This window comes from Meles meles, chromosome 6, assembly GCF_922984935.1.
Source record: "Meles meles chromosome 6, mMelMel3.1 paternal haplotype, whole genome shotgun sequence".
In the NCBI taxonomy this organism is placed as follows: Eukaryota; Metazoa; Chordata; class Mammalia; order Carnivora; family Mustelidae; genus Meles; species Meles meles.
In genome coordinates, this window is record NC_060071.1 from 4,287,134 (window position 1) to 4,303,174 (window position 16,041).

At 47.0% G+C, this 16,041-nt stretch overlaps 1 protein-coding gene across 4 annotated transcripts; it reads right to left on the reverse strand.

Annotated features, from left to right (window-relative positions):
- Positions 1–4,976: 4,976 nt before the first annotated feature.
- RAMAC (RNA guanine-7 methyltransferase activating subunit) lies at positions 4,977–10,153 on the reverse strand. 4 transcript variants are annotated; one of them, XM_046008665.1, is made up of 4 exons: positions 10,021–10,134; positions 9,234–9,411; positions 6,852–7,030; positions 4,977–6,170 (listed from the first exon to the last, which is right to left on the reverse strand). In XM_046008665.1, the coding sequence occupies exons 3-4, from the start codon at positions 7,019–7,021 to the stop codon at positions 5,984–5,986; spliced, it is 357 nt and encodes a 118-aa protein (XP_045864621.1). In that variant the 5' UTR covers positions 7,022–7,030; positions 9,234–9,411; positions 10,021–10,134; the 3' UTR covers positions 4,977–5,983. The 4 variants fall into 4 exon arrangements, with proteins under 4 accessions (XP_045864621.1, XP_045864623.1, XP_045864622.1 ...); XM_046008667.1 differs by having other exon boundaries at positions 9,141–9,411; XM_046008666.1 differs by lacking the exon at positions 9,234–9,411 and having other exon boundaries at positions 10,021–10,153.
- Positions 10,154–16,041: the final 5,888 nt, after the last annotated feature.

Below are 16,041 nucleotides of genomic sequence, written 5' to 3' on the forward strand. Positions count from 1 at the left end.
GATGGACCGCCTGGGGGGTCCGCTAGTGAGCACCTTGTGTTCCTTTGGGAAAGCTCTTCAAGAAGCCAGTCCTCATTCGAAGACTGCTTGGAGCGTGGGATCAGAACCAAAGAAATTAGGGGATGGGCAAGGGAGCTCGGACCATCGAAGAGACTCATCATGTCTTAGCCCCTCTCCTGGGACAACACTGGACACTCGCACTTCTTGACACAGGAGCTGCCCTTTTCAAGGTTCCGAGAAGACCGCCTACTTCTGCCCAGATAGGCTTTCCTCTGCCTCTACACTCGAGTTGATAAGCTTTTCAGCATTTCGTAATCCTTTTCTGGCTGTGTGCCACAGGGTCCATCTAATCCCTTTGATACAGAGTCTGGGCAGGGGGGAACCCCCAAACTCAGCACAATTGACAGACTCAGTGGTCATTTCTGCATGAGACGCCTCCACGGTACGGTTTTGCTACCACATTGGCCTTCAAGTTGTGTCAGAGCCTTGTGTTTCTCCAGAGATACCCTGGGGGGTTGGAGAACTGGGGCAGAGGGGAGTGAGGCAGGTCGACAGAACCCCAAGCCTTCAGTCCTCTTCCAAAACTGCGCCGTCAGGACGGCAGCTGCTAGGCACGTGTGCTCACTGGGCACTCGAAAGGTGGCTTGCCAAGTTTGTTCTTTGTTAAACGAAAGCATCATGGAAAAAAAGGCCACGATGGAAACAATAAAGAGGTTGAAAACAGGACACAGAATTTGGAGGGCAGGACGGAGAAAGGTGAGCAAAGAGGAAAATGACAGATGTAAAAGTCAGGCAAAGGGAAAGCAACAACGTGATTGGGGCCCTGAAAAAGAACCCCGAAGTGGAACAGAACAATGATTTCAAGATACAATCAAGAAAATATTGGGGAAAAAAGGATTTTAAGGCATAAACGGTACAGCATCCCAGGGGAAATACTGACAAAGCATGGCTGACCAGGACATAAAACCAAGTGAAGTTCTCGGAATTCAAAAACAACGCCTGTGGCCATCTAGCCAAAAAGTTGAAGTCCTAAGAGGGGAGAGGGGAGACGCATATGTACATTCATATGTTGTCACCTGGGAATGCGAACTGCTACAGTGTTTTGGAAAATGTGGCACTTGACTAAAAATACAGGTCTTTTAACCTAATAGTCCTACGTTGGAGAATACCTCATAGAACACACAAAAATAAAAATGTCAAGGAGTATATGAGCAAAAATGGGGAAACAATCTAAATGTATACCTACTGGAGAATAATCATATAATCAACAGAAAATCCATATGAGAGAGTATTAGGCTGTTAATTTTTAATCTATAATTACTGAACTAGAGTCCTGTCATGTTGCACGAACAAAGAATGATAGACGTGTGCGTATATGTATTTTTATACAAACTCGCTTTAGTAAACAAGGAAGACTATCAAATTTATACACATTTGCGTGGGCATGGTAAAAGAGCAGCGCACACAACAGGCCATATCGCTGGATGAGTGCAGTGATGGGTGGGGGTTCACTTCTTGGCAGTATTTTTTTTTTTTTATATATTTTATTTGACAGAAATCACAACTAGGCAGAGAGGCAGGCAGAGAGAGAGGAGGAAGCAGGCTCCCTGCGGAGCAGAGAGCCTGATTGGGGGCTCGAGCCCAGGACCCTGGGATCATGACCTGAGCCGAAGGCAGAGAGGCTTTAACCCACTGAGCCACCCAGGCACCCCCTTGGCAGTATTTATTATTTTGTATGCACACCAAACATAAATAGTGAAGGAAATTTTAAAATGAGAAAACACTCAAATGCAAAAGCTCTGGCCTTTAGCAAGGAGAGCAGCTTTATTTATGTAACTCAGACAAGGCTGGAGATCCGTTAGGGAGTTAAAGGCACTGGCAGTGGAAAAAACCATGAGGTCATCATCACATCATTCCCCTGAAGCTGTCTCAGGAGAAGTCACTGAAACCCAGAGAAAATCTAACTGGTAATTAATACATGGGGCTCTGCGTGTCCCTTAGGGACAGGAATGAAAACAGCAACTGAATTAGCCCATCAGCCCATGGAGACATTGGGGAAAGACGTGTGGGCTGCATTTCTTGCACCAGGCGAGCTCAGAGGTACCCCCCATCCCACTGCACTTCCGGACGCACACAGCTGACCCAGACCTGCAACCTACCTACCATGCGCCCGGCCCCGTGACGCACACTTTCTGTAAATGCTTTCACTAATCCTGCAGGGAGGCAGTCAGATTACACGTTAGCAGTTTCAAGACCTGTCCTCTTACTGTCTCATACTGTCCTGTAAATCTTAAAATCTGGGGGGTGTTATCCTCACTTCCCCAGTCTGAGGGCACTGGTAACCAGCTCCTCAGATAATGTTTCTTGGCACCTGGCAGCCTCCACACTGGTGCAGGAGCTGAAGCTGCTTCTTCAACCCCGGCTCGTCTAGCCCTATCAATGAGGCCCATGCAGCCAGCCCAACCCACGCCATTCTCTCCCAGAACGTCCACGGGTTAAGGGATCTCCACTACTGTCCCTATTTTCCTCAAAACTTGGTCCTACTAGAGGTCTAGACTTCCAGAGAGGAGGAGATACTTGCCCAAGGCTACCTTGGAGTCCAATGGTATAATCTATTTGAATCTAGTTGTTGATTTGGCTCCATAATAATTTATCCGGAGCCAAGAGAAATCTTTGTTTAGATAATACAGAACACAGCACGAAGAGTCTATCTGAATTCTGAAGTAGAAATCTAAAAATTAACATCATAACTCCTGCCAATGTCAAGAGTATTTACTCCTGTTGGCCTTAATTCATTCTAAATTAAAAGCCAGAGGATTATAAAAGCACACATTTCTAAATTTATAGAGGAAGGAACTGAGTGACCTACATAATTGGGTTTTTCACACAGAACTAGCCAAAGTCTATCTAGTACTTCAAAATCCTCATTATCTCAAATATGATTCTGCGGTTAAAATACAAGATATTGAAAGACAAATCCCAAATAAGCTTTTCAGTGAATGGTTTATAATACCTGTTTGTCTAACGCTACCAAAGTAAACACGTTCACAAGCCAGCTTCCCAGCTAACTGAAGTTATTAAATCGTACTACAAGTTGCTGTGAGCTGGGAGTCTATTTCCTACATTTTCTAATGAAAACAATAAATTGCCTTTCACTGTAAGCAACAGTACTAAATAAAAGAAGTCAAAGGCCAGGGGCATAGGTTTCCATACACAGCCAAATCCGTGTTTGGGTTGAATGAATCAGAGGAAATGGGTCTTGGAAAAATTAAGGTGTTAAAAAAACCATCTTTAGAAACAAGATGTGGAATTCAGAATTAGTGTTATCAGTAATCTTCAGGACAAGAGATCATTTCCTTCCGTTTTAGTATTCTAAACTTAAAACTGACATTTCACTACTCAATTCTATCGTAAAATTCTAGATTTTCCTTTCGGCGAATAAATTACAAAGGGAAAATTAAAATTAAATCCTGTCTGTTAAGCATTATAAGGAATGCAGCTTTGAAAACCAAAACCATGCTAGAAATCTCACCAGATGGCTTTTTTCCTTTCTGGTTTCAAGAGTTCAAACTGTCCTCAGAACCGTGACCCATGGTTATGAGTACTCTGGATAACCTCAAATCCTAGCACTCCAGAAAGAAAAACAAAAAACAAAAAACCAAACCTCTAGCTCAAGTCTCTAGCAAGCTGGTCTCAAAAGGATATTAATCTGGTATGTTTCCATAATCAGCATTTGACATTTTAAGATGTGTCCATTTCAAACAGCAAACGCTAAGTTTAGCTCAGTATTTACATAAATTTTCTTCGATATTTGAAATTTGTTCTATTCTGAAGGACAGAATTTCTTCTTCTTTTGCTAATTCATATATTAATTCACATAAGAATCACAAATCTTTACTCTCAATACGTCTCCTGCTCTACCTTAGCTTCTGTCAGTTACTCTGTTCCCTTTAGATCAACATTGTGCTTCAGTTACCAAACACTTCCCTCCCACTGACTCTGCAAATGCTTATAAGGCACCAGTTACGTGCCAGTGGGGGTTAATGGTCTGGAGCCCTAGTTTCTATCTTAAGCTCTTGTATGTTTGGTCACTTTTTTATGATGACCCTATGAAGAGTGGCAGGGATTTTCCTCATTTTTACAGGTGAGCATGTAAGCTCCATGCTTAACCGATTTTTCTCAAGGTCCTCTACCGGGTAAGAACAGGACTGGAAACCAGGACTCCTTACGCTTAATGCTATAGGCTATTACAACAGACTATTTGAGATTAATTCCATTTAACACTATTTTAATTCTTCAGATCATTCTCTGAATTATCCTTAATTTTTTTAACATTATTTTCTGTCTCTCCCACATGAAGCAGAAACCATGACTTTTATTTCCTCTCCGTTTTAAGCATAGAGGGGAGTCTAATTGTGACTGTTTAACAGTGGGTCAGTGTCTGTGCTTTGTCACTTGATGGGTAGTTTTAATAACCCACCCGCCTGCAGAGAACATCGTGGTGTGCCGTGAGGCCATTCTGGTCTACAGTATCAAGGAAGAGGTGTACCAGTGCTATGCCTACTTATGCAATCAGGGGGTACAGGGAAAACCCTTATCTTACTGTTAAAATTTCATTTACATCTCAGTGTGAAGACCTGATTTATTAGATCCTTTCCAATCAAAGAGTTACCTGACAGGACGGCTCTTCATGGAGGGGAGTAGAGGGGAGAGTTGGGTCCAGAGCGTGGAGAAGTAGTGCCTGGAGAAGGCAACCTCAAGGGCCTAGAGTGCAGTGCTAAGAGAGAAGGGAGCAGAAAGCAGGTTTAGGGAGTTGCCTTTATACTCCTTTTCCCTATGATGAAGCTTCTACTCTTAATATTATTCTTAAGCCAAATAAGCCTTTTCAACAGATATAGAGGAAACAGCAATAAAAAACCAAAAGGTTCATCACATTAACGAATGGTCTAACTGCCAAAACTTGAGAGAGAAATTGCTTAATCTTGTAAGTACTTTATTTGAATGAAAGCATTGAAATGGCCATTAAAATGATCTGGAATATACTGATCGGTCGGAGAGGAAGTTCCGGCATCACGGTTTTTATACGAGAGGAAGCAGCAAAGATGCACATTTCAAAGTGAATATAACATTATACAATCAATTCACATAAGTACATAAAAGTACGTAGTCGGAATGCAGCATTATATACACACTACTGAAAAGGAAAGGAGAACATTTACAGAGTTAAACTTTCTTTTAGAACATGTGAGTTTTGATCTGCTTTAACTTAGCAAAAAGCCTCACGGTTTGTAACAAAATGACTGTGTGCCCCAATCTCACCACCACTAGATCAAGACACTGAAACTGAGAAGGTTCTCTTCCCCAGTTTAAAGTTTTATTTTTGACATCCTCTAAAAAGAGACCAAAGCGATTGTGGACCTCACTCATACCCAGAGTAATGATTAAAAAGTGCCACAGTCACAACAACGGAAGCCAAAAAAGCATCTACAGTCGTTTTACCTTCAGCTGCTGGTGCCATCTACGACACGCGACAAGTGAGCACAGTTGTGCATTCGTGAGTTGACCGTACTAACCGCTGTAAAAATTTGGGAATGAGAAAATCTGAGTATTTGGATACTTCCTTATCTTACAAAGTAAAATGAAGCATTTTCCACTTTATAATTTTTATTTCTCTGTAAAACAAAGACAGAACTCCTGGAGGTCAAACAGGGAACACAGACACCAAGTTCAAAGCACTATGAAGTCATGAAACAAAGAAGCTGAGGTAGAAGTCAGGCAATGGAATCCACAACCTTTTTAGGGGAATACTGAACCAGCACATCTCTAGTAAGATCTTTTTTTTTTTTTAAAGTCACAAGTTCCAAAAAGTTTTATAATCCACTCTCTGAAATCAGATGTAAAACTATGACCAACAGAAGATACACATAAACTTTTGTCATGTTAACAGAGGAAATGATTTCACAAAAAGCTGCTGCCGTTTCCATCAGTAGTAACCATAGGGAGGCCGCTGGTTGTAACCGTAGTGTCCGTACTGGTGGGGGTAGTAAGGTTCCTGTCTGTGCTGCGGGTAATTGCTACCCCAGGATCGTCCATGCCACTGGTTGGATCGATTGTCACTTGGCCACCCCCGTCTGCTATCCCTACCTCTAAACTGTCTGTTATCTTGCAACCTACAACAACAAAACAAAAAGATTTTTATACTTTTAAAAAAATACAAATGACAAATCTATCCCACTGCATTTCATTTCTCAACCTCATACTCCATAAACAAAAGTGTAAAAAAACACTCTTCTCTGCAGAATGTTATATATAGCAACAGTTATTCAAAACTTTCCTAAGATTTAAATCATTCTTCCAGTATTATACTGGATACACTTTGCAGAGAAATAGGCAGAACACGACACGAAACCCACAACAATAGGACAGTTCTGAATCAAACTGAGGTCTATTCGATTGTACAAGAGCTATTTTGAATTATGAAATAGATGAAATCCCACTGTATAATTTTCTTAAAGTAAAACCAAAGACAAGGCCTTCTTTATGGAAACTAGCACAAAGTTTTGTAGAAAACTCTAGGTTCATAAAATATATTGGCAGAGAAAATGTTAGTCTACAGAAAGAATATTTTAAAAAACAACATTAAAACACATATACAACTGAACAGCAAGGGAAAAACACACGGTGCTGACAAAACATTAAAGTAAATATTTACCAGCCACTCACTGTGTGCAGGAAGTGACTAGGCACGAGGTATACGGTTCCGAACAGAAACACTGGTCCCTGGCCTCACTGGCCTTAACGGGCCGTCCTCTCCCACATCAGCCACCTGCGTCTCCTAAAGTAATACATACCGATTGCCTCTGTTTCTCTGGTTCCCACCAGCTCTGCTATTCCACTCCTCAACGATCGGCGGGGACTCAGGAGGGCGTTTCAGGTATTCTTGGTACTCTTTGTCATCTTCTGTGAATCTGCTGGCAAACATCTCTTCAAAGTTGGGAACAGTTTCAGAAGTGTCTGTCATCCTGAAATTCTGCACAGTTTTTATTAGGTTTCTATGAGAATTTTTAAAAATACAGTACTCTCTCACTCGACAGTGAATAACCAAGAAATGAACAATTTAGGCAAGTACGCGTAAAAGTCTTTGTATACTTTTAAATTTAAGATGGTTTTAGATACTTCATTTAGTATTTCCTGATTTCAGTACCACAGGCATTATGCTAACTGGCACCTGGGATACAAAGATGAACGATATATCGGGGCCTCCACCCCCCAAAGAGCTCTCAGTCTAGTGTAAGAGACAGACCTGGTGCAAACACAGAGGGAGAAACAGTGAATGTCCAGAAACAAAGCTGGAAAAATGGGCAGGGACCAAACTGTGAAAAACTGTGTTCCAGGCAAACAACCCTGCCCTTATTCTGGTAGGAAAGGGGAAGTCTTCAGCCCAAGTGGTTTAAGCAGGGAGGCCTGTAGGGCAAACTGACGACTTAGAAGGACCAGTTTGCTAACAGGGTAGGGAAGAGACTCGTGGGGACAGACCAAAGGCAGACTGCTGCAGGACTGGAGGCTGAGTCTGAGGCAGCAACTGCGCGTGCAGTTTGGTAGGAATTCATTAGAAATTAATGGACGGACTACACTGACTAATGGACTGACTAGACAACAATGACTAGATGTTGGTGGGGGTGGGTATAAAGGATAACTTTCAGGCTTCTAGCCAAATGCCCGGATGGGCTGTGGTGCCACAGGAACCACAGGAAAAAGGGTGGGTGAGGATATGGAGTCTGAAGTTAGTTATGGGATGTACATCCACATGGGAGAACCAGCTCCCAGTTACCCATTTTGGGACTGAGAACTAAGGTGATGATACATATGGGAGACATCAGCAATTTTGTTGGTGGTTAATGCTGTGAGAGTGGATGAGATTTCTCAGGAAGGCTGTGGAATAAAAAGTGTATCAAGGAACAGAATCCTGGAGCACACTGACCTACAGGGAAGTTGGAGATAAAGAAGGGATAAGAGGAGAATACACAGATCAGAAGCAAAAGAGCTTCCCATAGGAGGCACGACAACAGAGTGAGTGATCCTCAGTGTGGAATGGCACAAGACAGAACCAAGAGGAGAAAATTAATTGGACTTAGCCATCAGGAGGTCATCACGTTACAGTACTAGGGATTGAAGCGGGACGGCAGTTCATTGAGAAGTAACTGGAAGCTAAGGAACTAGAAATCTACATGGATTACAGAGTAAGCTTTGGAAATGCTTCACTGAACACGAGAGGAAAAAAAAAAAGAGTAGTAGCCAAGGGGTCACTGGAAGACGACCTCCAGTCTTCCCAGGACAGTGTCGCTGCGGTTGTTTATAGGGAAAGAAAACCAGTAAGAAAGAGAAACTGAAAATACAGGGAAGATGTGAAAATGGAAAGGCAAACAGGCATTTAAATGAACAGCTACTCAACTCTGGGGTACTTTATAGAGGCATCCAGTGTAGTCTTACTCTGGGACAAAATGAAAAATATGATACTATCTAACAGCTTAAAAAAAAAACAAGAGGGGCACGTGGGTGGCTCAGTGGGTTAAGCCGCTGCCTTCGGCTCGGGTCATGATCTCGGGGTCCTGGGATCGAGGGCTCTCTGCTCAGCGGGGAGCCTGCTTCCCTCTCTCTCTCTCTGCCTGCCTCTCTGTCTACTTGTGATCTCTCTCTGTCAAATAAATAAATAAAATCTTTAAAAAAAAAAAAACAAAAAACAAGAAACCAAAACCCTGAAACCTCTTATCAGCTGGGTTCCGCAGGCCCAGTAGTATTTCTGCACCCACATTCTCAGAGACCCTCTACCTCTGAGGAAAGATTTGGCTCAGGCCACGAGAGCCTCATCTTGAGAAGCCAGGGGACCGAGTTCACTCCTCTTCATCCTTATGCACGGCCGGAAGCCCCATCAGAATTCTGTAGGCAGCCCCACCTGCCGTCTTCCTCGGCATCCCCCGCCTCCTGACCCTAACTTCATCTTCTCGTCGCTCTACGCTCCGCCTCAACACTCCTAAAGCCCGTTTCACGGTTCGGGGCGTATGGGACACGCTGAAACTAAAACGGAGCCTCCCCCTCTCGCCTGCCATCCGACAGTGCCTTTTCTTCCGGCGTTACTTCACCCGTGACAAACACGTGATGGTGGAAGACCGCGTCTTCCTTCATTTTCCCGGGATCCCTCAAACTTGCGCCAGTGTGGACCCTCCTGCCCCTACCCCAGCAAACCGACACCAAGACCGCCGTGCGGGTGCAGGAAGCACCACCCGGACGCGTCCTCCTCCTCCCAGTGTGTCGTCAGTTCAGCCACGGGAAACCGCGCCTGGACTTCCACGGGAGTCGGGAATCTCAGAAGGACGGCCCCTCCCACAGGTGGGCAAGCGTCTTCACCGCCTCCTGAGAGTTGAACAGAATTCCGGTGGATCTGAGCTTTACTCACCCGAGCAATCTGAGGCAGTTGCCGGGGTTAATGTTTATGCTGCTTCGATCTAAGGAAGGCAAAACCCCGCTTGATCCCCTCCAAGGAACCCTCAGAAGATGGGGGGGGGGCTGGTTACAAGCGCCCCGCCGGGCCTCCTAAACCAGTACGCTAGTCCGAGCGCTACCGGGAACGAGCTCCGTTCTCCCCGTGGACAGGAGGGGTCAGCCCTTCGGACTCGTCCTCCGACACCACTCGTTTCTGTGCAAGTACCGCGGCCGCCCGCAGCCGACTGGCGCCGGACGCCACCGCCTGCCTGGGCCTTCGCTGCCGGGAGACGGACGTAGACCGCCAGTAGGGCCCGGTAGGGCTTGCCCACCACGGTCCTGACAGGTCTGCTCCCTCTGGGGCCCCTCAGCGCCCCGGCCGCCACGGCCGGTGGAGGCCAACAGGGGTTCCCGCTTGAGGCCCCTCGGCTCGGCCCGCCCGGCTCCCTGTGGCCTCCCCAACCGGCGACCGGCCCTCCGACGGCCGCGTCCATCCCGCTCGGGCCGCACCCCGCCCGCCGCACACTCAGGAACACCCACCTCCGGCCCACAGCGCGGCCAAAGGATCGCCCGCCACTAAGCTCTCCAAGGCAGCGCAGCCACTCGAGCGACAAGCCGACATTCACCCCACTTCCGCTTCCGGCGGGCAGTCGCGGGGGCGGGCCCACCAGGTATCGCGAGAGCGCGGGCTCGCCTTGCGGCAGCTTTGTAATCACTAGGTAATCGGGGCGAACTGCGGACGCGGGCGGTGCGCGGGAGGAGAAGATACCTCGCTGGCGCTCTCAGCCTTCGCTCCCTGGGTTGTGTGTGTGAAGTGTCCCCCTGGCTGGGCGGCGGTGGCGAGTGGGGACCGGCGTTCAGGAAATATGCGGAGGGAGGGGGGAGGCCACTTCCGGCGAGGCGAGGGCTGCCGGGGACGGTGGGCGCGAGTGGAGGGCCTCGGCGGTGCCACGCCCCTCGCCCCGCGGGAGGACGGTGTCTGTCGTCCGTCCTGACCGGTTTTTGCCGAAACACCCGCTCTGCACGCGCGGACTTCGTCGGCGCTCAGCCACCGCCAAGCGTCTTGGCCGTTCCTTCCCGGATGATCTGCGGTCGTGCCCGCCGGATGTCCCACGTGTAACCGGGCCCCGTCCTTCCAGACGGCGCACCCCCTTTGTTAGCGTGAGCACCGCTTTCGACTCGGACACTTGGATGTCCGTAATTGACATCCCCCTTGACTGACTGCCGTCGGTTGACGAGTTCTGTCGGTCCTGCTTCTGCGGGAATGCCGGCATCCACTCCCCTTACCCACTGCGTCCACCCGCACCACGTTCTCATTACCAGCCCTGAACGGGGAAAATGCACTGCTTTTCTCCTGGGTGCCCTTCCTCTGGCGTCGCTTGCCGCCGGCCCAGCTGACAGAGCTGCTGGGATCTTCACTGTGACCAAAAATCCTCCCTGGCTCCCTGTTGCCTGTAGGTTAAGGGCCAAATTTATTAACTTGGTTTAAAAACTCTAACTTCATTTTCTGCTGTTTCCCTTTTGTTCTCCCTTGCCCGTGGCAAGGTCGCAGAAAGCACCTCTTGCATGAATTACCCACTACTATTCTAAAGACTGCTCCTGTCTCTTTCTCCTTGGAATACCCTCCCCTCCCCATCTTCTAAGGAGGCTGAGATTCTGTCCCGTCTTTAAAGCCAGATAAAGTGACCTCTCCATCTAGAAATAAATTTCCTTTCCTACTGAATGTCCATCCTGCTTTCTGGACCATTCTTCATTCATTCAGATAGTACCACTTTCTAATTTTGAACTAAAATTGTGTACAACTCTTCCGCATACTAGGCTGTAAACAGACCTTTATCATTCCTACGTTCTGGAATGTGTAATGTTGTGCTTTGCACAAAGTGAGCCCTCAGTAAATGTGGGACGAATGTGGAGCTGTGAACATTCCAAGCCATGTTTTACAAACACTGAGCCAGCAAAAGCGGCTCGGACCGTATGGACGAGGAGCTCTGGTAGTGTCCGTGTGGGGTAGTAAAGGTGGGAGGGGAAGGGCAAGGTTGCAGAAACTCGAGTAACACTCTCCTCAGTAGCAGAACGGATGGTGGGCAGAAAGCATTAGGAGGAATCGGAAAACTAGCCCCGTAAACCTGGGAAATTGGGACTGAGAAGGGATAGCCATGGGATGAGTGGGTTTTATTTCTTTGAGCGAGAGGAGGGGAGGGGCAGAGGGAGAGAGAGATCTCAACCCGGGCCAACTCCGTGCAAGGGCAGAGTCGGACACGGGGCTCAACCCCACACCCCTGAGATCATGACCTGAGTTGAAACGGAGAGTCAGAGGCTTAACTGACTGAGCCGCCCAGGCACCCGGGGACCCCCTAGGGTGAGTTCATTTAGAGCAGGAGTTAGCACCGTGCTCAAAAAGATTTGTACAGTTTGAGACGGCGCGTTAGGAATACGGGACTAAAGTTGAAGAAAGAGAGGTTATGCCTAAATATGTAAATGTGTGAGTCATCCGTGAAGAAACAACAGTTGAAATCATCAGTGTATATGATCTTTCTAAAGGAGAAAGTATTTATAGAGAGGAGCAGAAGGCCAAGGCCTACGCCTCAGGAAAACCCATATTTAGGAGGCAGGAATAGGAAATATAAACTTGAAGAGGAAATTAGAATAAATACATGGTAGCAGTGTAACAGTTGAAAACTTAAAAAAATGCTTCCCCACCTGGTATCAGGAGTCAGGGAGAACAGCTAGAAAAAGGAGGGTGGTCGGAGACCCATTTGTTTGCTTCTTTGTGACTTTATTATAGCATTATTTCCCGGTGATGACGACTTGCACAAGAAAGAGTATTTTTCTTTAATTTCATAAGTACTTAGAAGTTCCTAAGCTCCTGAGAGTTTCTGTAAAGAACTCTAGGTGTTCAAATCAATTTTCAAATGCAACTATTTCTGCCCATTAATTCTTTCAATAGTCTTTCTTTTAAAAAAATATTTAGGGGCATCTGGGTGGCTCAGTCAGTTAGGCATCTGCCTTTGACTCAGGTCATGATCCCAGGGTCCTGGGATTGAGCCCTGGGTTGGGCTCCTTGCTCAGCGGGGGGCCTGCTTCTCCCTCCCACTGCTGCTCCCCCTGCTTGTCCTCTCTCTCTGTCAAACAAATAAATAAATGGAATCTTTAAAAAAAAAAAGATTTATTGGCGCATCTAGGTGACTCAGTTAAGCATCTGCCTTCGGCTCTGGTCATACTCTCAGCGTCCTGGGATCAAGCCTCATTTCAGACTCCCTACTCAGCAGGGAGCCTGCTTCTCCCTCTCATTACCCCACCCGCACTCATGCTTTCTCTTGCTATTTCTCTCTGTCTCAAATAAATAAATACAAGATTTATTTATCCACTCTAGAGAAAGATTTAAAATTTAAATCTAAATTTAAAATGTAAAGATTGAAAAATCTTTAAAAATACACAGAAAAGTATTTTTTAAAAATTAAGAAATTATTTATTTACCCACTCTAGAGAAAGAGAGCAGGTGAAGGAGGTGATGAGGGGGGGTTCGGGAGGAGGGGACAGAGAGAATCTCAAGCAGATTCCCCACTGTGCGTGGGGCCTGATGCAGGGCTAGATACCACCACCAGGAGATCATGACCTGAGCCGAAGCCAAGAGTTGACTGGTTAATAATGTCCTTGGGCCTGTGGATACATCCGGAAAAGATTGCCCTATGTTAGTTGACTTTTTTGTCTCTGTTACTAATCTTATACCTCATTTTTATCTTCAAGCAATCCTATAAATTAACGTAATTTTACCCATAATTTTAAGCCTCACGTCAACCCAGTCATCTGGAGGCAAAACACACCAGTAGATGTCCCTGGGGGATTGTGGCAGCTAAAGACTCCTACTCTCAGAGGCTGTGAGTGACCTTGGACAATGAGCACTTTAAAGATGGTGAAACTGGGGTTCCAGCAGTTATGCAGGTGTTTCAAGGGGCCCAGCTGGTGAGTGGCAGCAGGATTTGGATCAAGTCTGTGATCCTTCCACAAAACCTTGCTCTTTCCACAGTGAAACACCATTTTCTCCCGTTCCTTCCATACTTCACACATGGGGCACCTGTGTGGCTCAGTTGGGTAAGCCTCTGCCTTCGGCTGTGGTCATGATCTCAGAGTCCTGTGATCAAGTCCCACATCAGACTCCCTGCTCAGGGGATGCCTGCTTCTCCCTCTTCCCCTGTGCACGCGCTCTCTAAAATGGATAAATAAGAATCTTAAAAAAAAAAAAAGAATAAAAAAAAATAAGCCACTTTTCTTCCCCCCAGCCTCCCTGCCCCACCCATGAATATACTGACCATAGAAGTTCCTGAAAAAGAATTAAAATACAACAGCCTCCCACTCACTTTTTCTGGCCTGGGCAAATGTCAGCATGTTTCCCTGCCCTGCTTTTATCTTCTGCAGAATGGGAATAATAATCCTTGTTCTTTCTCTGCCTCAGTAGGTTACTGTGAGAAATAATTACTGCATATACGAAGTGCTTTACGTTCAAGTGAAGAAGGACGTTATGCAGATATGCTAATGATAGTTATTATATGCTGCGTAAGTAAGCGGCATGAAAACGCTTCAGGTTATATGTAGCATTGGTTTAGAGAATTTTCTTTTTTAAAACTTTATTTATGTATTTAATTTGGAGAGAGAGAGAGCACGGACCTGCCGGCACCACTGAGGGGAGGGGCCGAGGGAGAGAGAATGTCAAGCAGACGCCCCGCTGAGTGGGGAGCCCAGTTCGGGGCTCGATCTCAAGACCCTGAGTTCATGACCTGAGCCGAAGTCAGAGACACAACCAGCTGAGCCCCCAGGCGCCCCGAGGCATCGGGGTAGATTCACATCTGTCCTCCTGTGACTTTTAATTACAAGGAATTGTTTTAATCAGAGATTACAAGATCCTAATCCAGTTCCGGCCCTCGGTGCCATCCTCCCACGGGAGGAGTCCTTTGTGCAAGGGACTTTCCCCAGGAGAGGGTAGGAAGCAAGCCGGTGTTAGTTCTTTTGTTCACTGTCTGAGCTTGACTCTTTCCTGTAGGAGCCAGTTGGTATCATCGGAGAAATCACAAAAGGAAAGATGAGCAATCTTGGGGAGGAAAAAGCTATGCATTGGGCTTAGTGAGTTGGACTAAAATCTCTTCCCACTCTACAACCCGACTGTGATATGAGGGGATTTTCTCTCCTTTTCCTCGTGTTTGTTATGTAAATAGTGGCCCAGTCTATGTTTTCTAGGTGGAGGAGACTTGGACTCAAGTTGTGCTTGAATATCTATCTGATTCTGCTCCGTCTGGCAGGGCCCGCGCAAGGCCCCGTGATGGCTCCCGTCTTTAGTGTCCTTCCTTCGCTTTTCGTGGCTGCTTTCTCTGCGTGCTCCAATGCCCAGCTCTCCTAATCTACTTCAGTGTCTTGTTCCCGTCCACCTCTTCATCAGATACGCCTGTTACTCTTAGAAGGGACCTTGGAAACGTGCAGAGAGGCCAAGAGACTTGTCCCCTGAGGTGAACATCACAGTTTGAGTGTTACAAGCATTCTCTAAGCTGCTGGGACAGGCATGAGTGAGTCAGGATCCTCATCTGAGGAGGAACTTCTGCTAACTGCCCCATTTTAAGAAGGTCTCCATCTCCGATCTTGGCAAGCTTCTTGTCTTTGATGACAGGGTGGCCTGTTCTGCCCTTGTGGGAAGGCAGCCTTATCTGGTGATCTTCCCAAAGAAAGGTTCAGAAAGCCCCCTCTTAACAGGGCGGTGTTATGGGAAGCAAGTGTCTTCAACCTGAGTGAGTGTAACGTAGGGAACAGAGCACCAGGCGAGGCATCAGACACTTGAGTTAAAATCTTACTCCCCATGGCTTGTTGCAGGAGGTCATAGACAGGGTGTGACCACCAGATGACCCTGGAGCTGGCCCGGAAGCCATCAAGCTCCTCACCTCTCCCTCAGCCTTCTAGTGCTGGTCCTGCCCACCATGCCCACGGCCGGAGCTGTTTTCAAGGATGCAGCCTAGAGAGACAAGATGTTGAGACCAACCTAGTGGAGGCCTCTAGTAAGTGTCTGAGAGTCTGGCAGGCAGTGTGGAAACCTACCTGTCTTGGTGGCCACCCAAGACAAGCCTCAAATGTACATTCGCTTGGTTACGAAAGCTGCCATCCACTGATCTGGAGGGCCCACCTCTTTCTTTGGTCTCTCCCCGCCTTCAGTGGGGGGTGGGGCAGTTTGCAAACAAGCGGTTGTCCTGCAAGTCACCGTGCCCCTGGGCCTTACTTTCCCCACCTTGTTCCTGACCCCACAGATGGAGTTGAGGCTTCAGCCTCAGTTCCCTCAGCTTCTCCATCCCAGACCTACAGTGCACCCACCTCTTGCCCCTTCCCCTGTTTGTCTTCCAGGGTCTCAGGGCTGCTGTGTCTTGGGTCAGTGTGCAACCTGCTCTTCCGGTCTGTGCTTCTGCAGTTCCTTCTGTCTCCTGTTTTCCTCCCCCCACCCCCACCCTGGAGCCTTTACTTGCTCAAGTTTCTCAGTCTCAAAACAAAACCGATACCTGCCCTCAGTTCTGTGTCCTCCTCTGAACA